The sequence below is a fragment of the Asterias amurensis genome, chromosome 2, assembly GCF_032118995.1.
Source record: "Asterias amurensis chromosome 2, ASM3211899v1".
In the NCBI taxonomy this organism is placed as follows: domain Eukaryota; kingdom Metazoa; phylum Echinodermata; class Asteroidea; order Forcipulatida; family Asteriidae; genus Asterias; species Asterias amurensis.
Window position 1 is genome coordinate 10392671 of NC_092649.1, and position 27178 is coordinate 10419848.

The following is a 27178-nucleotide window of genomic DNA, read 5'->3' on the forward strand; positions in this document are numbered from 1 at the left end:
TATAACACTGATCCCTATGATTGTCCCGGTTGAAACGTAATTTAAATCTAGTCTGAAACAAATTGAACGTTTATACTTTGCTAATTGCCATTGTGATTGTACAGTATGAGCCCTGTGTTGTATTGTTCACGCTGTTGAGATGGATTGGTCGGGCAGCGTTAGCTAGTCACGGGTTGCTACGGGGGTAGGAAGGCTGGGTGTGTCTTCAAGCCTTTGTTGTCTTAATGTCCCATGTGACCGGTTGGCGTTGTTTTGGCTGGTGCATTTTTTTTTTTTTAGTTTGCGGGTCATTTCTTGCTTTGTATTTCTACATCTCTTATTTTGTAATTTATATAGTTTTGATATTGATTGTGTATTGTATACCTGCATTTGGCCAGTGGATGTCAAGTTTCTATGTTTTTTTAACGTGGACAATAAATCAAATCTAATCTAAATCTAATCTTCTTGACGCTCACAAAAATGCATTTTTTAATCGAAGATAGCAATTTCTTTTGACCATCGACACTGCCTCAATGTCTACTACTAAAAACTAAAATAAAACTAAAAGAGTAAAAACAATATGAGTCTAAAACTCTGAATGCGATTTTGCTCTTCTTTACATTTACGCTGGTGACCAGAGTTTCCCGTACGATATCCACCAGATAAGTGTCAGTTGCCAATGCTACTCATCCATGAACCTTAATCTTTGGCACCCTCTTGCTCTGGTTCCGTCAAAGGGCCACCTGCACGTGACGTCACAAAAAAAAAATGACCGGTTGACAAATTAATATCTTCACTCCTATACTTCGCGCACAAACATTAACAGACTTTTACAGACATACCAAGATCTAATCCTCATGATAAAGTGAAACCACCAATTCTTCATTACAGGTTTCCAGATATCTTGCTTACAGACTGTGTTAGGTTGTGTAAGTTTTTCTAAAACTGGCTCTCTCTGTAGCGGTGGTCTCTCCGGAAAGCCAGTGGCTTTTGGAGCCTACCTGCATTTTGTTAAAATTCGTTGGGCAAATGTTTTTAACTAATTATACACAAAACCATTAACAAATTTTATAATTTTACGACAGTGGATTTTTTTTACGGACGAGCAATTATATATTTAATGGGCTATAAACCTTTCTAATTGCTATAGTGTGTCGAAGATCCTTTGTACCGTAAGACCAATTAAAGGCTGTGTCGTTGATTATTTCCACTTATAACGGTTTTTTTTGTACGTTTTGCTTGGCCAAGACATGAGTCCCTACCAACTGTAAATGAAGAATCGGTCTCACAACCTTAAGTTTACCAATACTTTTAGCAATCAGATGGGAGACTTCTTGGTGGCCTTATGGTGGCAGCAGACTACCAGGTAAATGACTTGTTCTTAGAAAGTGAACATGCTCAGAACGACGTAAACGGAAATTTACCCGGTAAGACTGCAGCCAACTAGCGTTCGGAAGTCTTCAATCTACTGAACAAACAATCCAGATTACTCTTAAATGTCCTTTGTTGGTTTTAATCAAATCCTTTACCTAACTTACTTACCAAGGTCAGCCCTGGAGTACCCAACTACCTGCCCACAAATAAACTAAGCCCAGCTTCGGAGGGCTTTATTCCCGCTCATTATCCATTTCAAAGTGCGCATGCGCTCCGTCTCGGCAAACATTCATATACAAGGAAAGAAGAGGGCAAAACGTCAGACGCTTGTGAGACATGCTCACCGAATATCAGGCAACTTGCTGATAATAATTATTTCCATCTCAATTCTCCTCCATGCTAACCATGCTCAACTCAATCATAACGTTGTTTGAAGCTGTCAGGTTGCAGTCGGTATTCGTGTTTTTGTTTGTGTTCCTCCTGGGATTGTACTGGACTCGCCTGCCTAAGAATCTGCCACCAGGACCGACCGGTTGGCCAGTTATCGGCAGCGCACTGGCCCTTCGCCGTGGACTATCTCATCATGTTTTCACTCATTGGTCCAAAGAGTACGGGGAAGTGTTCAGCGTTCGACTTGGCGGCAAACTCGTAGTAGTTTTAAATGATTTACGCTGCATCAAGGACGCTTTGCACAAGCAGGCTGATGTCTTCTCTGATAGACACAATTCGACCGTTAACAAACTGAATGGAATTAAAGGTAAGTTTTCTAAACAGCAGCACATCAGCAGCAAATATTCCAAAAAGTTCGAAAGTGAATTGTGATTATGTCGAAGTTAAAGGAACACATGACACAGGGGAACATGGCGTTGTTGATCGTTAACAACTTTGTCATGTTTTTTTTCTTTCACAAGCCGAGCAAAGAAATCATCACACGATTCATGTTATGTGTTCGGATGCGTGCGTGGGGTAATTGGTACTTAAAAGCACGTTGTGGTGTTTAAAGAAGAAAACACCCTTGTCACACGAAGTTGTGTTCGTTTAGATGGTTGATTTCGAGACCTCAAGTTCTACATCTGAGGTCTCGAAATCAAATTTGTGGAAAATTACTTCTTTGTCGAAAACTATGGCACTTCAGAGAGAGCTGTTTCCCACAATGTTTTATACCATCATCTCTCCCCATCACTCGTCACCAAGAAAGGTTTTATGCTAACAATTATTTTGAGTACTTACCAATAGTGTCCACTGCCTTTAAGGTAAATCTGAGGATATTGTGTCTGTTGTCCTACAAAAAGTACATAGACCCTTTAACAAAAATCGTTTGATTAACCTTCATTATTTCCATTTGTTCATAAGCTCCTTATGTTATGTCGGTAAATTTCTGACTTACTAGGCAAATAAATGAATTATATTATTATTCGGTTCTATAAACAGGTTCTGTTTCCGAAGAAAATGGTAATATTTGGAAGGTCCGTCGTCGGTTTGGTAGTCAGGCTCTTAAAAGTTTTGGTATGGGCAAGAAAAGCATCGAGCATTCCATCAACGAAGAATCACGGTACCTCCTCGACGGTTTCGCAGACCAAGAGGGACAACCGTTTGACCCTACGCTCCAAGTCGAAATTACCGCCTCGAATGTCATTTGTAAAATGTGCATTGGGAGAAGATTCAGCTTTTCGGATCCAGATATCGCGGAGATACTTGAGTTGATCAGGCAGCAGTTAAGATACGGCTCTCAAACATCATTAGTTAATTACGTTCCTGGTGTCATTCACACACCGTTTTACTCTCATTTGAAAGCAAATAGCAGACGTCTAACGGAACTTTTCTCTAGTATAGTACGGGTGAGTTTTAACATAATTTAACATTAAAGCGACTGTGATCCATCTACAATTTTGAGAATTGTTCCTTTCAACGGTGAATTGAATAATATTGTAGACGATGGGTTCTGTCAGTCGAGTAATGGTTGACAAAAAAGCCGGCCCCAGGTCCGGTCTATACAATCATCTACGGAAGTGTCGTGGCCGAGCGGTTAAGACCACCGAATTCAAACTCTGGCGTTTCTGATCAGCAGAGTGTGGGTTCGAATCCCCAGCCGTGACACTTGTGTCCTTATAAGCAAGCACTTGACCATTGCTTCGTCCTTCAGATGGGACGTAAGCGGTTGGTCCCATGTGGTTTGCCCTTGTGTTCCTGGCTGTGGCTGCTGAAAGTACCTTGTAAGCCCGTATAGTAGTAGTAGTAGTAGGCCTCTATCCCTCTCGAAAGGCGATGGACTTGTAACTGGGGGACATTGTTAGGCTAGGGATGGCACTTGCGACTGTGGCTTGCAAGGCCTACCCGGGAGTGGCAGTCGCGATGGCAGCCCCGACAGATGAACGTTGAAGCAGCAGTTGGCATCTGTTTCCTCTGACAGCGTTTTGCATTGTGTTCATCTGCTCGTGAAACCCGTATAAGCTGCTAAATAATAGGGTCTCAGAATGTATCCCTTCAATAACCTATCTTTCTGAAAAAGCGCCTTGAGTACCTTGTTGGTAGATACTTGCGCTTTATAAGACTTCGATAACATTACCTTGGTTCGCTGCAGGTCTTTTCCTTTTGTTGCAGTACTATGTTCACCCAAATGTAAAGGAACTGGGAAATTTACGTGCGAAATGTCATGAAAAAACACACTTAAAAAATACTAGTATAACATCACAAAAGTGCAGGCATTGAACCACCACCAAACCACACCACTTTTATTTTGCTCATGGGAAAAGAAAAGAAACCAGTCTTGTTCAAACTGTTGTATTTTATCAAAAGGTGTACCTGACTTTTAGAGAAAATAACTTATCTTCAATTTCTCTACCCTTGCAGGAACATCGCGATTCTAACGATAAAAATGACATCCGGGACGTTATTGACCTGCTGTTAGCAGAGGTCGAGAAACGTGAAACCTGCGGCAGAGTCGACGGTCGATTCAAAAAAGACTCTTTTGATGACGAAGCCATAAGAGGAAATGTTTTTGACTTGTTTGTTGATGGAACAGAAACAACGTCAACAACATTGCTGTGGTTGGTGATGTTTATGGCGCTCCATCCGATCATACAGAGACAGGTAAAATTTAGAACTTCTATCTGGCGTATTTATTTATGTCAATCTTGATATGAAAAGTATGGATTTAACAGAGATATCAAATCTTGCTCTTTACTTAACCGTTGACATTTGTCAAAGACCGCTATTGGCTGATCACATTACCAGTGTTTCTTAGAAGTAGACGGTTTCGAAACATACCATTTCAGATAAGAAGTGTAAAGGTTTTAAATGGGTTTGTATAACTGATTGACATCAGATGAGACTTGACTACTTACAAATGATACTCAAAAATGGTCACTCAAACAATAATAATTAGCCATCTTATTAAAAACTTCGTTAAACTGAAGTGAATTAACATTGAATTGCAACATTGGACCGGTCATTGAAATCCTTGACCGTTTATCTACGACCCTGTGACTACCTGACAAAAAGTTTAAAACTTCGGTCATTGAAATCCTCGATCGTTTATCTTCGATCATACGACTAACTGACAAAAAGTTTCGTCGAGAAGGATAAACTTATACAGAATACATCACCTTTCTATCTTAATTGCTCTCATAAGAAAAAAAACAAGTTAACTCAATAAATAAACGAAAGTTAAATATTACATATAATTTTATTACAAACATTGGGTGGGTTCTATGAGCTTCCCTGGGTCGACCCCGTGGTGATCACCCGAGGGCGAGGGCACTTTGGTGCTTTGGAGTATTGCTACAAGAGCTACGAACGATCACTCACCCTCTCGCGGTGACGTCATACACCTGAGTCAGCCCCAAGTGGCCCACTCCACAAGCAGGGCACTTGGGGCTAACTCGGGTGAGCCCCTGTAATGACGTCAGAGCTAGAGCTATTCGAACGTACCGGGGCATAGCGGGGCAGACCCACGGAAGCCAATCGAACGCACCCTATCATTCTACAGGTTCAGTCTGAGATTGATGACGTCATAGGAGGGAGTCGCCAGCCATCAATGGTCGATAGTCCGAACATGCCGTACACGAACGCCGCCATCTTGGAAACTTTGCGCATTCGACCGGTTGGTCCCTTAACAATTCCTCACCAGACCAAAGAAGAAACAACGCTGAATGGCTACATTGTGCCAAGAAACACATGTAAGAAATAGCTATCAAAGCAAGATAACAAGATGGAGAATTATACGTTGTGATCAGCTAATTATTTTAAGGGGTGACAGGTTGAAAATAAATATTATGGGTTAGTTTACCTCTGCCACTGTACTCGATGTACTGGTCGGTTAATCGCACAGTGTGGTTGTATGGTGCCTTTTACGGAAACGTTTAAATGCGTTTGGTAGTTGGACAATGGGAGACTTTTTGAAAGCTCTGCCACTAGAGGGCAGCAGACCTACCAGGTAAGGGTGCACAACTCCTATAGCAAACAATGGTAAATGCTAAACATTCAAAAATACTCAAAAAATATTTAGAAGTCTCTCAGCCTCTTGAAAATTACATCAGGTACATTGTCATACAACTAAACTTAGATTTCTTCTTAATTTTTGGTAGGTCAGCATTTTGGAATTTTTGCTAATTACCTTAGAAGAAACACTCCCCAAAACTCATGCACACCGCTTGTTATCCTTGGGGAACTCGTGTTTCAGTACGTCCTGTTCCAGAACAGTTTGGTTTATGCTGGCATTGTGTTATGAAAAACAAAATACAGTTTGGCTAAATCTAAATACAAAATAAAAAACACGCAAAACACAAGGTATTTGCTGTCAGTGACCGTCACTCATGCTTCTCCTATTCCTAAGTTGTTGACATTACCTGGTAAAGAGCGCCCTCTCTTGGTGATTGGCAGATAGTCTAAAGTTTCCCATTGTAGATAATACCGTAAACTAACCTGTGAAAAGTTGATTTGAAATGGTGGTACCTTTTTTTGAGATATTACCAAACATCTGGAGCGGTTTTGTTCACGCAGACAGAGTAATCAACTATTGAAATACATTAGAGGCGTTTTAATACTGCGTTCAACGATTCTTATACTCAGTTTTTTTTTTTTGTTCCATAACCACAGTACTTCGAATTGAAATGTTTCTCAAAATGCATTAAACTGTCCAAAAATGCTGTACTTCTTATTCCGTAACTTTGGTATATGTCTCTCATTTTCAGAGTCTTTACCAAAATGTACACCACCCCTCTAAGATTGTGCTTTACCCCTGCCCAATAGGCTGATATTGGTTTGGTGCTAAGCATTAACGATGGTATGTTAACCCTCAGGTGTGTTGATTAACACCTGGGCAGTACATCATGATCCTGCTACGTGGACAGAGCCAGAGAAATACAACCCAGCCCGGTTCCTCTCTGCTGATGGCAAGAGTGTCGTTCAGCATGAATCGTACATTCCATTTGGAATAGGTATTCACATTTATAACTCCCCCTTCTTTTGAAACAAGCATTAAGTTTCACCCCGTGTAGCGCCCTTCTCTTGTGATAATCTGTTCATCTTTCTTACGAGCGAAAGATATAATTAAATTCCCGTGTTTATTTTAATAAATATGTTTACAATTTATCGTAGCCACTAGCCACCTTCAATACTCTGGGTGAAGTTATGATTTTATAATGGTCACCAGTTAAATAACATTTTTGGAAATGTGTGTTTTAGGTCGACGTCACTGCATGGGTGAAAGTCTCGCCAGAACAGAACTCTTCCTTATTTTTGTCAACCTGCTCCAGCAATTCAGCCTCGAGTTCCCGGCAGAGAAACCCCTGCCCTCCCAGGAAGGACTGCCAGGCATCATATTAAAGCCCGGTCCATACGAAATATGCGTCACCAGACGCACCTTAAGCTCATTCTAATTTACTCTGAGAAATGTGGTAAAATATTCCTTTTAGATACTCTCTCATCAGGTAAATTATTTAGATGTCAGTCGTAGTTTAGTTACTAATGCGGATACAGCAATGTACTTTGCCAAAGCTGTTCTTAATACTAAATACTTAAACAGGGTGTTTACATGGGTACTTTTCATGAAATTGTTTTACTATTTTCTCAAAAAATACATCACCTCAGCAAGTAACAATTATTATCTTAAAACCGAGATAAAGTTTGATGTAAATCTGTGGAAACTTTCTGAAAAAAAACCCACCTGAACCCTTCAAAGACCAGCCGCAACGCCCCGGATTCCAGTAGGTTTTACTGCCCTTGTGTCGTATCTTACCCAGTATAGATAAAGGGAGTAAAGATGAATGGAACACCGGGTATATGAGCCCCTTTACCCAGTTTGTATATAAGGAAAACAGTTAAATCATCATTTTGGTCAATTATTACATCATTGTAAAAAGAAGTAGAGGTCGTCACTTAATTATTTGGTAGGGCAGTAAAGTGCAAATAATAAAGTCATCGTAAATAACGTTCGGTATGAAGTGTAGAAACTATGGGGTCAATGTGGTTGAGCAATGGGAGATTTTGAAACGCTATGTGGCAGCAGACTTACCAGGTAAATTTCCACAGTTACGTAGTTCTGAGTGTGCGCACATGACCGAGAGCAATTAATTTTACCTGGTAAGTCTGCTGCCACCAAGCGTTCAAAAAAGTATCCCATTCTTGTTGCACAAAGATCAACAATGAAACAGTTGTATGAAGGTTAACTTTTAAATAAATGCTTTATGATAGGGGTCGGGGTTCGAGACCAAATGTACCCCCCCCCCGAAAGGCCTTGGACACTAATGGAAATTACTCAAACAAAAATTTAATAGCGTAACAATTTACTTGGTAACGAGCAATGGAGAGCTGTTTATAGTATAAAACATTATGAGAAACGGCTCCCTCTGAAATAACGTAGTTTTTATAAAGAAGTAATTTCTCATAAAAAGATTCGAACTAAATTCACTATTTAAACAAAAAATACAATCCTATGTGAATATGAATTTAGTTTGAGAAAAATCGTCTTATGGGTCTTTTACCTCAACAAGAGGTACATGTACACGTAAAAGGTTTCTAAAGTATATGCAACGAAATCCATGTCTCTCCGTCAATTTCGGCAAATGAGCAGCCAATTTGACCACCAAACAATTCAATTTCGCACGAAATCGAATGCTACAGAAGAGGGTAATTCAATTTCGTTTCATGATTAGTCAAATGTAATGTTGCGTCATTCGGATTAACATGATAATCATTCGATTTAACAATCCAATCAAGCAGCATTCAAATTCGCAGAGGCTTTTTGAGGCGTGTGTGTCACGAAAAAGATACGAAGAAAGAATAACGCTACGCTAAATTGAACAGAGGGCTAAAGAAATTTGACTCGACTCAAAACGAAATTGAGTAGCCGAATTCTGAATTGGAAACGTAGTTACAACTGGAGAGACAAAAAAAGCTTTACTTCGTGAGCGTAAAAATGCATTTGACTGCTCATCTGCCGAATTGACCGAGAAAACCTTTTTATCAACTTAAAAAACTTCATGAAAACAAGAAAAAAAGGATAACAAAAGTATAAATTCTACACGGCAATAAACAGACTGCACGAGGCTTGATTGACAGAGCGCAGATCCAAATCTGAAACATTTATGAACGTCTGATGGTGGCACACAGTTCGTATGGTCTCGGGCCAAGCATAGCACCAGCCGATCCATCCTGCGACGGGGTCGCTTTACCCTCTGGAAAGGTAACAGTGAATCGTTGAAGGATGTTGACAAAGAAAATAAAGAGCTCGGCTTTAGCGAGATTTTCTCCCATGCAGGCCCGGCGACCTGTAAATAATTTCAAATATAAACTAATGTATTAGACTATGGCGAAATGTGGTAAACAAAGCCTTTACGATTACACTCTTCAGCTTGCACTCATTCGCAATGGAAGACTTTGGAACACGAAGGAGGAGCATCAGATACATCGGGAAAATTGTCATGATTTATTTGGTAAGTCTGCTGCCACCCAGCGTCCCAAAACTATCCAATTTCTGCCTGATGTGAAAAGAAAAGAAAACAATTTCCTACCTGTTCCAAATGTGATGAGTGACTCATGTTGAACGACACTCTTGCCATCAGCAGAGAGGAACCGGGCTGGGTTGTATTTCTCTGGCTCTGTCCACGTAGCAGGATCATGATGTACTGCCCAGATGTTGACAAACACGCCTTTTTACATGGATATAAGAAGAAGCAGACACATAAAAACAAGGAAAAAATGAAGAGACAATTACAACTTAAAGAAACTAGTGTCTTGTTTAAATTTTCCATTTAAATAACCAGCTAATATTTTAAAAGCTACCTACACGTGTTTGACGGAATTGTGTACCCGTCCAGCGTCGTGTCGTCCCTAGTTTTGCGGGGAACAGCTAAAGGCGCCACAGGACGCATGCGTTGCATCTCCATTATAACGGCATTGGTGTACGGCATGTTTGGACTGTCTGCCATCAGTGGTTGACGACTCCCGCCAATGACCTCATCAATTTCAGACTGGACCTGTTTGGTAATCACGATGGAGCATCCAATTATAAGCTCAATTCTACTGTACACACTATTTTGACTAATTGGATGGGGCTTCATTCGATGTTCACGAATATTACAAGCCTGGGTTCTCAAAATATAATTTTCTGCACGGGATCACGGTCAACCAAAAGGTTTTTTTTGGGACGCTAGGTGGCAGCAGACACGCCATGTAAAACCTGGAAAGTCTGCTGCCACCTAGCGTTCCAAAGTATCCCATTAAGCCCTTGGCGGTGCGGCTGGGGATGCTAATGGAGCACACGTGATAGGTGAGCTGAAACATCTGACACCAATATAACTGTAGCTAAGTTGAGTAGGAACTCAAGACATGTCAAAAGAAACAATAAAACATAGCAAAACATGATCCACAAAAAGTTAAAATGGCTGTACCTTCTTTTGCACATCAGGATGGAGAGCCATGTACATCAAAGTCCAAAGCAGAGTTTTGGTCGTCGTATCGGTACCAGCGATGAATAAAAATATAACACTTCGAATAAGTGCACCGTCGTTGAAGATCTCCTTCTCATCTCGACCACCATTATTTTCCCTGCTCTTTGACTGCTTGACCTCGGCTATTCCCATGTCAATAATATCCCGGATGTCATTTTCATCATATGATTGATGGTGGTCCTTGAAGTTTAAAATTAGAAAGATGCACATACAACAAAGTAAGATGATAAACTCTGGGAAATGAACACTGTAGACTACTTACAACATCAACATAGAGATGAAAACAAACACATGAACTGGTAAAAAATAAATCCCCGTACCCCCCCTTCAGTCAGAGAGGGGCGTCGGGAGAGACTTGTCGCGGATAGTGCACAAACTACATAATGCTATAAAAAGAAATACAAAGAAGGCAATATTTGAATGAACTAACATATACCTGGACTATTTTACGGACAAAGTCAATGATGAATTCGGCATTTCGTTTTGTCCGAGCTTTAGACGCAGCCGCCTTTAAGTTAGCAAACAGCGACGAGCTATCGGACAATTGCTCTCCGAGAATAGCAATAAGCTCTGCGAACTTGGGGTCGGAGTAGTCAAACCGGTAGCCGAAGCAAATTTTACAAATGATGTTGGAGACGGCATTGTTGATGAGGTGTGTGGCATCGAATGGTTTTCCTTGTTTGTCAGCGAAGCCGTCGAGGAGGTACCGTGATTCCTCGTTGATGGAATGCTCGATGCTTTTCTTGCCCATACCGAAGCTTCTCAGAGCCCCGAGACCAAACCGACGACGCTCCTTCCAAACAGTGCCATTTTCAAAAACGACACTGCCTATTATAAAGGAGACAATAAAGTCACAATGTTATACGTCTTTACCCATTTAATCACAAATCATCGAAATCATCCATGATTGTTGGTTGTTCTATGGTTAATACTATAAAAACCCATCTATTCTGTTATTTCATATCTATGTATTGTCATGATTATGTGAAAAATAAAGTATTGGTAAGAGAAAAGTAAAGTACATTAACAGGTTGTTTGTTATAAAAAAAGAGTGAATACCTTCCACTCCCAGTAGTTTCGCAAAATCTACAACCAGTCTGTCGGAGAAGACATCAGCTTGCTCGTGCAAGGCCTTCTTGATGCTGCGTAAATCATTCAGAACTACGAAGAGCTGAGGGCCAAGTCGTACACTAAACACTACCCCATACTGCTTGGACCAATTGGTGAAAGCAATATGAGTTTCTCCTGATTTGACTTTTAGTGCACAGCCTACGACTGGCCAACCAGTCGGTCCTGGTGGAAGATTCACAGGCTGCTGAATCCAGTACAGTCCAATGAAGAACACAACGAGGAAGAGACAGCCGTTTGCCAACCAACCATCTGAAGCAAGTCTACGATTTGGTTCAACATAATGAGTTTAGTAGTTGTTGGTGTTGTTGAAATTTGTTCAATTCTGTAGATTTTACAAGTTATAGTCGATGAGAGTATAGACTTTGGTGTGGAAAAATATAGGAGACCCACAGTGCATTCGTTTCCTTTGTGATTTATCTGCACTGATGAGCATCGTTTTTCAAGCGTGACCTCAATTTGAATATACCCACAGTGCATTCGTTTCCTTTGTGATTTATCTGCACTGATAAGCATCGTTTTTCAAGCGTGACCTCAAATTGAATATATAATTAGTCCAAACGGCTTCTGAAATTCAGTCTTTTTCGGCCTTATCTGAACCACGCATCAAAAAGAAAACGAGTGTATTATGTAAAAACATGTACTATTATTGCGACAACGTCCTCAATTGGTGCCCACGGTTATGTCGCGATTGTCTGTAGAATTAGACTGTGATGAATTTGAGATCAAGTTGAAAATCCGACTTGAGTCAAGACTATTGTTTTAACATCACGCAGTATAGCTGTGATGACACATGGCCAAAGAGCAATAAATAATAGGGAGCCCATCTCTAAGATAAACCATCATAGAGCAAACAAGTACATTTTGGTTTATCTAATGCGATAATGCATAATACCTGTTTTTACAGCCATCAGTGTACTGAAGCCGAAGCACTCAAAACAGTGACTACAGTAAACCTGAACAACACAAGTGGGTCTGTGGGTTTGAACCCAGGTTTACGTGTGCTGTTGTTGATACACAATCACACCCTTCTGTGCGATCCTTTCGCTCCAGTAAACAGAGTTCTACTGAGATATTGTTGTCAAAAAACGTATATTAAATACTACACACTTTGGCAAAAAATATTCGTTCTAACGTATGATTGAATGCTTATAACATGACAGCATAAAGGTCAAGCTTGTTTGGGTTGCACTGACTGTTCCAATAAGTGTGGCGGTCAACAGGTTATCAAGGCATTTGCAAACTAGTACATAGGCCATTTTGTTTGTGTTACACACTGGTGACTGTTCCAATTATGTCTGACAGTCGAAAAGTTGCCAAGGCAGTCGCAGCTTCGCTGACCACTGGTATCCCAGTTGCCCTCGCCTCGTACCTCCGTCTCAAATACGGACCTACGGTGTTTCAGGACATAGTTGAAATCATGAGGACAAAATCACTGGAAAGGACCCAGGAGACTCTGCAACAACGAGGAATCAAACTCATGGACTTCTTCGAGGAGCATGCACAGAAAACGCCAGAGAAGGCTTTCGTTTTGTACAAAGACGGGGTTCACACTTATGGTGACTTGGATAAAGAAGCCAACAAGTTGGCTAGATTCTTACATCGACGTCGGACGTTAACTTGTGGAGATACTGCAGCTATTTTCATGATGAATGAACCCAGTTTTATTCTTACTTGGTTGGCCTTCAACAAACTGGGTCTGAAGATTGCTTTCTTGAATTATAATCTCAGAGGGGATGCACTGCTGCATGGTATCAGAGCTTGCAAGGTGAAGGCGATTACATGTGGCAAAGGTATATTAAGTTTCAAACAAAATGACGTAATGGAAACAACCCTACTCTAGTTGACGGGGGTGTAAATAACAGAATGGGGGTTCGAATCCTGGCCTGGCCAGTTGCGACACTAATCATTGAGGAAAGCACTTTTTCATAATTGCTTCTTTCCACATAGGAGTACATAATGGGTACAAACGATAGCTGGAGGGGAGTAACCTGGGTATTGACACCGGCCCGATGAGCAAAATGAGCGGGACAGACTTTTAATAAATCTGACTGCACAAAATCACTTCATAGTGAATTAATAACTAATTTTAACGTCAAAAATTTAGCCCCTCAAGATTGGTTGGAATTGTTTTTTTATCAACGTTGTTTTTGTCCCTTGTTTTAATTATTGATATCTGCAAACTTCCAGACTAAACAAATTATAATATTCTCAGCCTTGTAAAATAGCAATGTTTATTGGTTACTTTAAAGTTATTGTTATGGCTTGGTACTCAGTTCATGAAACATATAAATAAATGTGAGTTTGAATTGAAAATTGGACCTTCAGATGAACATATCTTTATAAATATGAACTTTGTTTCGCCAAAGTGTAAACAGTACCCCTGTCAACTACAGCACCACTTAAAATGTGTATTGAAAATTGTGTTTATATAATAAATACACTGACTCATAGCATAAATTAATCTGACGTTTCTTTGTGTATCCAGACAAGCTTCTAATTGAGGCTCTAGACTCTATCATGGCTGAATTAGATGCCACGGGCGTGGAGGTTTTGGTGATTGGGAAAGTCTCACCAGAGGGAGCCCTTCCTGATCGAATGACCCATGTGGATACTTGGAACGAACGCAGCGATCCTATTCCAAGGAGTGTACGTGATGAACTACCAAACGATGTCGATGCTCTGTACATATTCACTTCTGGGACAACAGGTCAGCCATTTTGTTTTTCGTACCCATGAAAAGGCCTGGTCACACAGACCAAAAAATTAAAAATGCACGCCCTCGATTAGTTGAATAAGGGTGGTTGTATTCTGCGTGGAGCAATTCAACCAATAGAACGTGTTCTCTTTGCGTTTTATCGTTATCGTTTTCGTTATCACTGCAGGGTGACTCGGCCTTTAGGTCGTGTCTGAATAAGCGGCTATAGCTATCGGCTACGGCTAGATATCCGCCTCATTACGCGTTGAAGTATGGTCCGTACATAGCAACACCCTTAGCAACAGCCGTAGCCGTTGCCGCCATCTTGGATTCGGCCTTAATGTATTATACGCAGAGTTGTGGAGCTGACCAAACACTAAAGGACGGCCGAAATGTTCCCGTTTTTTATCCCTTTTCGTCCAGTTTGTTTTTTCTTTCGATTATGACTTCATATTTTTAGGAGAAATGATTTCAAAGGAAAACAAATGATTATTCATTGAAATTTATAAATCAATGTATTTATTATCACCAATTATGTTTAGTAACCTCACAATAAAATAATTTACTTGGACTTTGATATCAAGGTTGTGTAATGTGCCTGTTATTTTTTTTATCCGAGGGCTTCCTAAACCAGCGAATCTGTCCCATAATCGCCAGACCCGAAACTCTTTCTTGCTGTCCAAAGTGGATTTGACGCACGATGACGTCATGTACACCTCTCTACCTCTTTACCACAGTGCTGCATACACGTTGGGCCTCACTAACGTAGTAAGAGTAGGTAAGGAGGGTGATTTATATAAAAGGGTTAGCTGTTTTGCGTTTATTGGTATAGACGATGTGACCTATGTTTACATTCAAAACGCCCTCTGTTAACAAAAACACTGTACGTATACGTCATGTTTCGCCGGGCAAAAAGACGCGCACTCATGGTAAGATTACATACACTTTCTATCTGGCTGCCAAAACACAAAGGTTTTGCCCGGCGGTATGCGCGCGAATCATGTTATGGTTTTCGAATGACGTCACAGGTTTTAACATACCAGCGATAGCATTGGATAAAATCATGTGTCACATGATACACTTCGTACATTAAATGATCTACATAGATTTGACAAATGTTATGTATTGTGCATGTTATGTTGTTCATTTAAGGGCTTCCTAAACCAGCGATGTGTTCCATTATCGTTATGCCCGAAACATTTTGTAGCTGGCAAAAGTGGTTTCGACGCAAGGCAACAGTAGATTTGACATAGTGATGTTATACATATAAACATGTACGTAGAATTTGATGGCGAACTGATTGCGAGATCAACGGAACGGTACATCCATACCACGTGACCGTCATATTCATGACGTAGGCCAAATGCCACTCTCTGGCGTAATGCACGGAATGTGACGTCAGATGTTCAGGCTAGACTCTTGGGGACATAAAGATAAGTTCCCAAAAGGGTATAACCTACAAGTAGATATGCACATTGTGTTACCGCAATTATACATTGATATCTGACTTTGTATAGCCTCAAATCTCATGATGGAAGAAATTGACATCCTCAACGACAGTGACTGCGATTTGTATTAGGACAATTTTAAACAGTATTTTACAACAGAGTCAGTATAGGATGTTTACAGTCAGCTTTATAAGCTAGCTTAAAATAAATTTTACAGGAAGGGTACACTGTTAACAATAATCACTCAAAAACGTCAACATGTAGGAAACAAGCTTGCAAATCATATAGCTTTTCTTCCTTTCCCTGACAAACGGCTCCCTATTATCCCTAGATAAAAACACTCTAAACCATATCACGTTTAGGGAACTTCTGAACATCCGTGTTCTTCCTCCCTTTAGGGGGCACTATCGCTATCTCTACGTTTTCAGCGAGTCGATTCTGGGATGACATCCGCAAGTATCGAGCAACTGGCTTCCAATATATTGGGGAGATATGTCGCTATCTGCTAGCACAACCTCTGGTGAGATCACAATATGAATTACTTTACAGGACGCTGCGCACTTTTATGAACTCAGATGTCTCACGTTTAATACTGCCCGAACCAATCACAAACACTTGCAAACAAACTTCACATTGTTTGTTTGATGAAGGAACTTGATGCTGATATAGATAACACCTTAACTATAACGAAAGCTGCATTTGGAAAAAAAATCGTGTGAGAAATGATCTCCATGTTATTGACATTGTCTTAAACAATTGCAGAAGAAGTTGCATAACAGAAGTAACTGCTCTGAGCAGGATAATGAACATGGCCCTATTTCATAACGTTAAGCAGAAAATACTGCTTGACAAATTTCTTTGCTAAGCAATCATTGAGTTGGGCACCAGACAAGACAATGTGTACTTAATGCATCTTTGTGCTTAGCAAGTTGGGCCATGGCATCTCCGGGGTCACAGTACTTGCGGAGTGCCGTTAATACCGAACTGATCTATCCAACAGTTACAACACTTACGATAGCTCAGTCGGTAAAGGGCAATGTATATAAATTAAGGGGTAGAAGGTACAGATCCGTCTCTGTAGTTATTGTTCTTTTATTCTACCCAATAATAACAAAACAAAACAAACCATCCTCCCCTTTTTAAATTTATTTATAGCGTCCAGACGACGGACAACATAGAATCCGCTTTGCCCTCGGGAATGGACTTAGGTCAGATATATGGAAGGAATTCCAGGAGCGATTCAACATTAGTCATGTGGCTGAATTTTACGGCGCTACAGAGGCTCCGTATTTATCAATGAATATGGACGGCAAAGTGGGGAGTGTTGGGAGATACCACGGTATTAACAGGGTAAGATATAATGAAAGTGAAGTTCGAAGCTTTTTTTGTGGTGTGGATCGTGAGGAGAAACTGCGGTTTGACAATGGGAGACTTTGGAACGCTAGGTGGCAGCAGACGCACTTTACCGAGAACAATTGACCTTTCTTTTGTTGATAAACAAACCGCCTTGGTTGGCATGGTCGGCCGAATGTTAGTAAAACACTAAATCTTAAAAACAGATGTTTTAACCAAATTCAACATTTTCTGCAAACTTTCAATTACGTAAAATACTTGTCATAATTAATTGTTTTATTTTTAACAAAATCACCAAATTAGGTTGCATTGTTACCAAAAATAGCGATCTTTTCTTAATTTGCACTTACGGCTTTCCATAGTTTTCCAACCTGGGTTGGCAAAAACTCGGGCTGTGACGTTGCAAAAGAAAGGTCTATGGATTTTACCTGGTAAGTCTGCTGCCACCAAGCGTCCCAAAAGTCCCCCATTAAAGCCATTATACACTTTCGGTAAACAGTATTGTCCAAGTCCTACACTTCGTGTATCACAACTTATATATAAAATAACAATCCTGTGGAAATTTAGGCTCAATCGGACATCGGAGTCGGGAGAAAATAACGGGAAAACCCACTACTGTTTTCGCGCGTTTCGCCGTGTCATGACATGTGTTTATAACAAATCCGTAATTCTCGTTAATGAGAATTTATATTGTTTCACCGTTTTCTCAAAAAGTAAAGCATTTCATGGACTAATAAGAGAAGTCTTTCACCATTACCTTCTGTAAACCCTGTAAATTATTTGTAAATCTGTGAACTTTTTTTTTTTTTTCTGTACCGAAAGGGTCCAATGGCTTTAAGTATATAGTAACTTAAACTATGGAAGTTATGTATGACGCTTTGCATCGTGTTGCTCATAAAATAAGGAATTTTATAGTAGAATAAAGTGGAAGTGATGGTGGAGGCTTCGCGTTGTGTGGCAACTTGACAGTATGAGTAGGCCTAGTTTGACATAATGGAAGTGATATTAGAAGCTTTAGGTGGTGTGGAGCAAAAGGAAAACTGAAAGTCTCATGGTTTTGACAGGATAAGATAAAATGATGGTCTTTGAAGCTTTGCATGGTGTGGATTATAAAGAAAACTAGATATGCCATGGTATGGGTAAAGGGTAACAGGCCATTTGAAAGTGGTGTTGAAGCTTTGTGTGTTGTGGAGCAGAACGAAAACTAGACACAGCACGGTATGAGAGTAACATAATGGAGGTGTCGTTTGAAGCTTTACGTGGTTTGGAGCAGAAGGAAAACTAAACAATTCGTGGTTTTGACCGGACAAGATATGATGAAAGTGATGTTTGAAGCTTTGCAAGATGTGAATTTTAAGAAAAATTATTCATCATTGTTTGATAATGATAAGGTATGATGAAAGTGATTTTTGAAGTTTTGAATGGTGTGGGTCATGAGAAAACATCTTATCGTTGTTCGTGTAAGTTTATCAAACGTGTTCAATGCCTCTAATTACCCACTTCACCAAACTGTTTGTGTACCACCTTTTATCTGGCAGGATTTAACCCATATATTTGATATCGTTCGATGTGACGTCGAGTCCGCTCAACCACTTCGCGGTGTGGACGGAAAATGCATCCCAACACCTCCAGGTATTTCTCGTTTTGGTTAATTAAACCTTTTTAAGTGGTTTGAACCTGGTTTACACCATTTGTTGTTTTTAAAACCATTTAATGGTTTCAAATATTTTGGTTAAAACAAAAATAGTGGTTTTTATGTTTTATTTTTGTTTTTTTTATGTTGACAGGCGAGACAGGTTTGATGCTAGTGCGATTAAACAAAGACCGTCAATTCGAAGGCTACCTGGCAGATAAAGCGACGAATGAGAAGAAACTGGTGAGGAACGTGAAAAACGAAGATGATGTGTTTTTCAACACTGGGGATTTGATGACTCATGATGTAGACGGACAATTGTACTTCAAAGATAGACTTGGAGATACCTTCAGGTTGGTTCATGTTCGTTGCATTTTACCTTAGTTGCATAGGATGACAGAATAGGAATACAGATACAGAAGAAACTACCATAGTGAGTTGAAACCATAACCAGAAATAGACATGTGAGATTTTCTATAACCAAATTCACTCCCCTTTCCAATCTCCACTTAGCTGAGGTTGTTGCATAAGTCAACCATTTTAATTTCAGATGGAAAGGCGAGAATGTTGCCACGACAGAAGTTGCTCATGTGCTCAACGAACACCCTGATGTACAAGAAGCTAATGTCTATGGAGTGCGTGTGCCAGGTAGGAATCTTAGTAAACAATTAAGGACATGTTTTGCTGGAGCGCCCCTAGTTAATAATGTGGTCACTTTGACTTGCTGTGCGCTTTTTCATCCATTTTGTTGGGAATGTATCTTACTGTTGACATTTTCAGGTATTGCCTGGATAAGTTTTGACTTATTTGCAAGCTTGATTATTAAGTACGTTTGGGAATTATGTTCCCTCAAAGATCGACAAGTAACAAACCGATTTCATACACAAATGATTCTGGCAGAGCTCCGTCATGCCTCATCTATCATAACCAAAGGTCCTTGTTGAAACACCGCTGGGACATGAGCCACGGTCCAGTTTCAGATATCAGGGCATAGTGCTGACCATGAGTGCACAACGTGATTCAGACAGGGACATAATTTAAATATGTCAGCAGCGGCCCAGGATTTTAACAATCACAAACTTTGTCAAACTAATGTTTGTCATTTCTGTAAATTGACACACTTGATCTGAGAACGAGCATTTCGTTTATAACGAAAACAAACACATTCAGATGAACACCTATTTGAGACGAAATGTTTCAAAGCAAAGTTTATTTATCTGGAAAAAATGCAAGAAGGATTGACCTTGACTCTTCTACAAAAATGTTACGACCATTTCGCTTTCAAGCCTATTTTACATTTTTGGCCCAATTCTATAGAGCAGCTCAAACAGAAAACATTGATTGACACATTTCTGCTAAGCAGAAGTGAGCAGGATACCAGTCACTTATTGTACATGTGACATTGTTTTGAGGCTGGTAACCTTATTCTGGTAAGCATATTAACTTTTGTTGTGCTTTCAACTGCTTTGAGTGCTTGCAGCTCTATGAAATTGGACCCTGTTGGTATGCACACAGGAAATAATGTGCAATGACAGAATTGGGTTACAACACTTAAGACATTGAATAAGTACGCTCAGTACAGTCTTGTGTCCCGTTTCCTCATCCAGGGCATGATGGCAAGGCAGGAATGGCCGCCATTGTCATCATGAAAGGCCACCGTCTTGATTTGCACAATGTATACAGTCACGTGGTCAAGTCTCTGCCGCTCTACGCATGTCCGAAGTTTCTACGCGTCCTTACAGAGATGGACATCACAGTGACCTTCAAACACAGGAAAACTGACCTGGCCAAAGAGGGATTTGACCTGAATGTCATATCTGACCCCCTCTTCTTTCTGGATACAGAGAGAAAGACTTACGTCCCTTTAACCAATGACGTCATCAGTAAACTTGTAGTTGGGCAGGCGAGATTATGACTTTTGGAAAAGCTGTTTCGTTTGTACGCGAGTTTTTCTAAAAATTGCAGACTGTATCATTATTGCAAATTCACGTTGTTACGGTTTCGAAGTGCACCCTCAGTGATGCTGATCGTCGTTATTTACATACTTTCTTTACAAACTTCAAGTTTTTTTTGTTTCGGAGGCCAGCCATGTGTAGCGAAGCAATGACTTGAGGTTGTATATGTTTTTTTTTACAAAGTACAATGAACTGGGGGTCATATTCATTGCTATATATAATATCATTTATATATCTTTAAAAAGAAAAAAAAGAAAAAAAAGAAAAAGGGTATAAATCATTCCTATACAATAAAGCCTGTTCACTTGATCCTTCATGGCAATGGCGTACCGAAGAACATCCCTCTAATCTGACTAATTAAACTATTTTCACAAAGTTCCGTATGATTTTCCGCTATTTATTTTAAAGCAAAGAATCAGAGGCTTAAAGAGTCATCTCGTATGAGCTTTACTGGTGCGTCTGGTGACGCATATTTCGTATGGACCGGGCTTTAATATGATGCCTGGCAGTCCTTCCATGGAGGGCAAGGGTTTCTCTGCCGGGAACTCGAGGCTGAACTGCTGGAGCAGGTTGACAAAAATAAGGAAGAGTTCTGTTCTGGCGAGACTTTCCCCCATACAGCGACGTCGACCTGAGAGCAAGGCGGAAATTAAAACTGTTATTACAAGGGTGACATCCACCCATGATATATCTATGACGAAATTATAATTCCACTCTGCATATTGAACTTGAATACTTTATGCTGAATCTTATCAGAGGATTAAACTATTTCTGTGACGTCATACTATTGTTAAAAGTGTGGATTGTTTTTACGAACCTACACTTAACTGTAGATTTAGCCTTGCTCAAGGCAGTCGCATTATTCGCTCCGAAAAGACGCAGCTGTAAACCCACCCGCCGTATACCCTGTGCATGGTGTGTGCGATCACACCGAATGACCCCCCCCCCCCCGTATACACATTGTCACATCGCACGAATACTGTTCACACAAGTCATCGCACTCGTACTGACGGCCTCCGCATGCGAATAGTGTACGGGGGCATCGTGTCGTGCGATGTTACGCACAGTGAATACGGGTGGGTTTTACGCACAGTGAATACGGGTGGGTTTTTATACAGCGGCGGTCTTTTTTCGGAGTGAATAATTCGACTGCCTTGAGCAAGGCTACTGTAGATTACGAATCTACACTGCACTTAAGTGTAGATTCGTAACATAATCTTCAGTTGAGTGTAGATTCATTACACACCTAAGTAAATAGTCCAAACTGAAAGAAAGCATGGAGTGAAACAATACATAGCCTAAAATATGTTATCGTTTAGTTTTCAAAAATATTGTAGAACGTTTAGAAAAATCACTGTAACAAAATGTATTGTTAGCCGAGAAAAATGACCTACTCTATAACGTTGCAAGCACTACAGTATGCCTATTTTGTAAAAAAATAAAAGAAAATAAATGTCACCAACCATCGTTTTACAACGTGTATAAAATTAGATGGACTAACTATTGTTATTAAAGGAACACGTTGCCTTGGATCGGTCGAGTTGGTCTTTGAAAAGCGTTTTTGACCGTTTATTATAAAATGCATATGGTTAGAAAGATGATGTAAAAGTAGAATACAATGATCTACACAAATATGCCTCGAAATTGCGTGGTTTTCTTTTTACCTCGTCCAATAACACGGTCGGCCATTTATGGGGGTCAAAATTTTGACCCCCATAAATGGCCGACCGTGATAGTTCGCGACGTAAAAAGAAAACCGTGCAATTTTGAGAGATACTTGTGTGGATCATTATATTCTTTCTAACCATATACGTTTCATAACAAACGGTTTCAAACGCTTTTTATAGACCAACTCGTCCGATCCAAGGCAACGTGTTCCTTTAAGAAATCCAATTGAAACTGTAACATGGCCAATGGGGGAAATAGTTTAAGTTAGAGAATAGACTCTAAAGTGTAGATTCGTGAATACAATGTACTCCCCTTCGGCTCGTACATTCTATTCACGAACCTACACTTTATCGTCCGTTCTCCTTAACATAACTTTCTGGAAATGTCTTTTTAATACTTAAACAAACATATATAAATAAAACCAATTAACCGATTAAAGTTAAACACTTAAAAAAATGTTGTGTTCCTTTCTTTATTGTTTATTTGTTTGTTTGTTTTTTTTTTTTTTAAATGGGCGTGGTGATATTTGGGTCTGGCGGTTGCCGTGGTCAGTGTTGCTATTATGTTGGCGTTTTGTGAGTAGGTATACATATTAAAACCGGGGACCATTATAACAAAAGGGGACAATATGGTCCACGGTTCGTAAAAGGTCCACACTTTGAAAACGTGTATAAAGCTGTTGCAAAAAATATAAACATAGGATAACAATTAGAGGTCCACATGGTTGCAGGCGTATGAAGCATGTTCGTAAGCATGTTCGTAAGTGTGTGTATATGTAAGGTGGGGAAGGGGGAACACTAGACCACGCCCATATTCCTCTAGTAGCGCTTGCAAAACCTACCTGTTCCAAATGGGATGTACGATTCATTTTGTACGACACTCTTGCCATCAGCAGAGAGGAACCGGGCTGGGTTGTATTTCTTTGGCTTTGTCCACGTAGCAGGATCATGATGTACCGCCCAGATGTTAACCAACACACCTGCGGGTAAACATATCAACCATAAACGCTTAGTATCAAACCAATATCAGCCTATTTGGGGAAAAAGAAAACACGATCTGAATTTTGTTTTGTAACATCACAAAAAAATGCGTGTTAAAACCACCAGTCGACGAGTGTCATCAGCTGCAGTGGAAACATTTTGTATCCCAAACTAGTATACCTTAGAAGTAAGCTTATAGGCCTACTACAGTCCTTTTGCTGGACGCAGCTTTGGTAGCTATTTCTTACATGTATTTCTTGGTACAGTGTATCCGTTCAGCATTGTTTCTTCTTTTGTTTGGTGGGGAACTGCTAAGGGAACAGCCGGTCGAATGCGCAAAGTTTCCAAGATGGCGGCGTTCGTGTACGGCATGTTCGGACTGTCGGCCATTGATGGCTGGCGACTCCCTTCTATGACGTCATCAATCTCGGACTGAACCTGCAGAATGATTTTTGCAATAGGTTTTAGGTTGAAGTGGTTGAAAGATGGGTAAAGTTATCCGTTTTATGCTTAAAGTAAATACTCTTATGGATATTTTGTACATTTTCACAACAAACGGAACTACAATAAATTTAGTACTGATGAAATTATTCATTGTTACCTTTCTCTGTATATTCGGATGGAGCGCCATAAGCATCATCAACCACAGCAAGGTTGTTGATGTTGTTTCTGTTCCACCAATAAACAAATCCAAAACACTCCCTCGCATGGCTACGTCGTCAAATGAGTCTTTCTCGAATCGATCATCGACTCTACCACTTGTTTCACGTTTCTCGACCTCTGCGAACTGCAGGTCAATAATGTCCCGGATGTCATTTTTATCGTAAGAATCGCGATGTTCCTGGATAAAAAAAAAAACGTAGTTCTTGTTGGTGTTTCTGTCCCTTTCGATTTCGTACCAGAGCGAAAAAGGTCAAACTGATAATATAAGATTTTGTTTGCGCCATTTCTTATAGTGGCAGGCTGCTCTGGCAGCGTTCAACAACGACCTTATAGAGCAAGTTGTCGACTCGTTGAGATCAATTAAGAACTCACTCCGCGTTAGTGAAGTTAATAACAATCCACTTTAAGCTAAAGACTGGCTATGTTCCTAAAAATGTAGAGAATTTGAAGACAAATTGTATTATATTCAGGTACACCTCTTAATGAAATAGAATGTATACGAATGTCTTTAAGTGTACGTATTTTCATGACAGCTTTAAATGTATTAGTTCCCTTTACATTTGTGTAAACAATATTTGTATGGCATGGTAGGAATGACCGGTAGAAAACCAAGGGGAAACTTTGTCTAGACCTTATAGCTTGTCTGTTTTTATGTTAACACCCATTACTTGACTGACGGAAGCCATTGTCTACAACATTTAAGCCACCATTGAAAGAAAACTTGTTTCAAATTGTAGCTTTAATTCCAAATGTATTTTACTCACCCGTACTATACATGAGAAATGTTCCTTGAGACGTCTGCTGATTGTTTTTACATGAGAGTAAAATGGAGTGTGAATGACACCAGGGACGTAATTAATTAATGATGTTGGAGTGCCGTAGCTTAACTGCTGCCTGATCAACTCAAGTATCTCCGCAATATCTGGATCCGAAAAGTTGAACCTTCTTCCAACGCACATTTTACAAATGACATTTGAGACGGTGATTTCGACTTGGTGCGTAGGGTCAAATGGTTGTCCATCTTGGTCTGCGAAGACGTCAAGGAGGTACCGTGATTCCTCGTTGATGGAATGCTCGATGCTTTTCTTGCCCATACCAAAACTTCTCAGAGCCCCGAGACCAAACCGACGACGCGCCTTCCAAATGTCACCACTTTCTTCGGAAAATGCACCTGCAAATGGAACCGAATATTTGTATTATTTATTTTGGCTGGTGGATCAGATGACCATCCAACAATTGGAGTGAATGTATTTACAACATAATAAAGAAAATAAAATAATTCACATTGAGATGCTACAGTTTTATTGCTGAAAGTTTATAAAGAAGTTAGGGAGGTTGTGCTAGTTTTTAAGAGGGGCCTGCCCCAGACAGGGTCTTTAAATTATTACACCGTGCTTCCAACCAACGCTTATACACTTTTTTTTTTGCTAGGCTTGTGTCACAAATCTGAACAATTTAACAATTTATTTTGTTGACGTTTGGAAACAGTCACAGTTGAGTTATGTTCACCTGTGTCATGTGTTCCTTTAACTTTGACATGATCACAATTCACTTTGAAATCTTTGGAATATTTGCTGCTGATGTGCTGCTGTTTAGAAAACTTACCCTTAATTCCATTCAGTTTGTTAACGTTCGAATTGTGTCTATCAGAGAAGACATCAGCCTGCTTGTGCAAAGCTTCCTTGATGCAGCGTAAATCATTTAAAACTACTACGAGTTTGCCGCCAAGTCGAACGCTGAACACTTCCCCGTACTGTTTGGACCAATGAGTGAAAACATGATGAGAAAGTCCACGTCGAAGGGCCAGTGCGCTGCCGATAACTGGCCAACCAGTCGGTCCTGGTGGCAGATTCTTAGGCAGGCGAGTCCAGTACAATCCCAGCAGGAACACAAACAAAAACACAAATACCGACTGCAACCTGACAGCTTCAAACAACGTTATGATTGAGTTGAGCATGGTTAGCACGGAGCAGACTTGAGATGGAAATAGTTGAAGTCAAATACTAGTGACAGCGAGTTCATTGTCGGTTGAATATTTTGCTTGTCTAGAGACATCATGTTCTTTGTGTTCACCATGTGGTTCGACTGCCTTGCTGATCATACCAAACCCTCGAAAACAAGACCAACTCCTCGAAACAACCATAGGCCTATACTTGTCACATTTTGATGCAATGTTATAACTATATTTCGATATTATATGGAATTCAGCCTAAACTCTCTCTATGTATAAAAACACACCAGCAAAATGTCCTACGATATTTCCGTTCATAGTGTCAGCTGTGATGTGTGTTTGTGCACGTTGCATTGCGATACAAAGGATAGGGGAGTTGAAAGGTCAAGATCAATCATTGTGTCGCTATCCGTTGTTGCTGGTTACAAATGACATTTGCATGTCTGTCAATTGGAGCTGTATATGCCTATCCGATTTCTATACATGGGGCTTGTTTCCATACGAAGCTTTTAAAGACAGTGGACACTATTGGTAATTGTCGAAGACTAGCCTTCACAGTTGGTGTATCTCATCATATGCATAAGATAACAAACCTGTGAAAATTTGAGTTCAATCGGTCATCGAACTTGCGAGATACTAATGAAAGAAAAAAACACCATTGTCACACGAAGTTGTGAGCGTTTAGATGGTTGATTTCGAGACCGCAAGTTCTAAATCTGAGGTCTCGAAATCAAATTCGTGGAAAATTACTTATATCTCGAAAAATATGGCACTTCAGACGGAGCCGTTTCTCACAATGTTTTATACTATCAACCTCTCCCCATTAATCGTCACCAAGAAATGTGGTATGCTAATAATTATTTTGAGAAATTACCAATAGTGTCCACTGCCTTTAAAGGCACTGGGCACTATTGGTAATTACTAAAAAATAGTTGTCAGCATAAAAACTTACTTGAATGAGCAGTGGAGACCTGTTGATAGTATAAACATTGCGAGAAACGTCTCCTTCTGAAGTAACATAGTTTTTGCACTAAGACGCAATTTTTCACTAAAATAATACAAACAAAATCTTATTATTACTAGGCCCTATGCATCTGAAAGCACACACAATGTTTTCTTGCATTATTTTATTGCAACTTCGATGATCAAGCATAAACCCAACTTTTATTTTTGTTTTTGCATACTTGCAAATTTGTTGCCAACAAATATTTTTGGGTTTCATCGATGATTCACATTTCGTAACTTAAAGTCACCTGGAAGTGGTATTTTTTCAAAATAAAGCTTTTGTCACTAATATATGTGTTTTGATGAGTGGAATGTGAATAAACAGTTACCTAAGGTTTTAAAAAATCAGTTCTTATGTTAATTACAAATTTAAGAGTAGACCCCGACCCGAG

General features: G+C 39.9%; 4 protein-coding genes and 1 pseudogene across 4 annotated transcripts in view; 3 read left to right on the forward strand and 2 right to left on the reverse strand.

Annotated features, from left to right (window-relative positions):
* The window catches only part of LOC139934062 (dolichol-phosphate mannosyltransferase subunit 3-like), a 535719-nt gene that overhangs the window by 174985 nt on the left and 333556 nt on the right, over positions 1-27178 (forward strand). The gene's annotated exons all lie outside the window — the stretch shown is intronic.
* On the forward strand, positions 1759-7289 carry LOC139950944 (cytochrome P450 2U1-like). The gene is made up of 6 exons (XM_071949780.1): positions 1759-2110; positions 2785-3191; positions 4204-4443; positions 5342-5531; positions 6654-6791; positions 7039-7289. Exons 1-6 carry the CDS (start codon positions 1759-1761, stop codon positions 7230-7232), a joined length of 1521 nt encoding a protein of 506 aa, XP_071805881.1. The 3' UTR covers positions 7233-7289.
* LOC139950911 (cytochrome P450 2U1-like) lies at positions 7293-11828 on the reverse strand (annotated as a pseudogene).
* On the forward strand, positions 12388-20479 carry LOC139950869 (long-chain fatty acid transport protein 2-like). Its single transcript, XM_071949709.1, has 9 exons — positions 12388-13225; positions 13921-14142; positions 14750-14908; positions 15977-16098; positions 16734-16928; positions 18470-18563; positions 18719-18917; positions 19115-19212; positions 20172-20479. Exons 1-9 carry the CDS (start codon positions 12727-12729, stop codon positions 20477-20479), a joined length of 1896 nt encoding a protein of 631 aa, XP_071805810.1. The 5' UTR covers positions 12388-12726.
* LOC139950877 (cytochrome P450 2U1-like) lies at positions 20948-26080 on the reverse strand. Its single transcript, XM_071949720.1, has 6 exons — positions 25436-26080; positions 24595-25001; positions 23769-24008; positions 23416-23605; positions 23029-23166; positions 20948-21150 (listed from the first exon to the last, which is right to left on the reverse strand). The coding sequence occupies exons 1-6, from the start codon at positions 25785-25787 to the stop codon at positions 20951-20953; spliced, it is 1527 nt and encodes a 508-aa protein (XP_071805821.1). The 5' UTR covers positions 25788-26080; the 3' UTR covers positions 20948-20950.

Bases quoted from the DNA above. Each gene is read 5' to 3' on its own strand.
- LOC139950944 (XM_071949780.1), top strand. From the start codon at position 1,759: ATGCTCAACTCAATCATAACGTTGTTTGAAGCTGTCAGGTTGCAGTCG. The intron at 2,111-2,784 runs GTAAGTTTTCTA...TTCTATAAACAG, and splicing joins CAAACTGAATGGAATTAAAG to GTTCTGTTTCCGAAGAAAAT. The intron at 5,532-6,653 runs GTAAGAAATAGC...GTTAACCCTCAG, and splicing joins CATTGTGCCAAGAAACACAT to GTGTGTTGATTAACACCTGG.
- LOC139950869 (XM_071949709.1), top strand. From the start codon at position 12,727: ATGTCTGACAGTCGAAAAGTTGCCAAGGCAGTCGCAGCTTCGCTGACC. The intron at 14,909-15,976 runs GTAAGGAGGGTG...TCCTCCCTTTAG, and splicing joins CACTAACGTAGTAAGAGTAG to GGGGCACTATCGCTATCTCT. The intron at 18,918-19,114 runs GTTGGTTCATGT...TTTTAATTTCAG, and splicing joins AGACTTGGAGATACCTTCAG to ATGGAAAGGCGAGAATGTTG.
- LOC139950877 (XM_071949720.1), bottom strand. From the start codon at position 25,787: ATGCTCAACTCAATCATAACGTTGTTTGAAGCTGTCAGGTTGCAGTCG. The intron at 23,606-23,768 runs GTAACAATGAAT...ATCATTCTGCAG, and splicing joins ATCCGAATATACAGAGAAAG to GTTCAGTCCGAGATTGATGA. The intron at 23,167-23,415 runs GTAAGAAATAGC...GTTTACCCGCAG, and splicing joins CACTGTACCAAGAAATACAT to GTGTGTTGGTTAACATCTGG.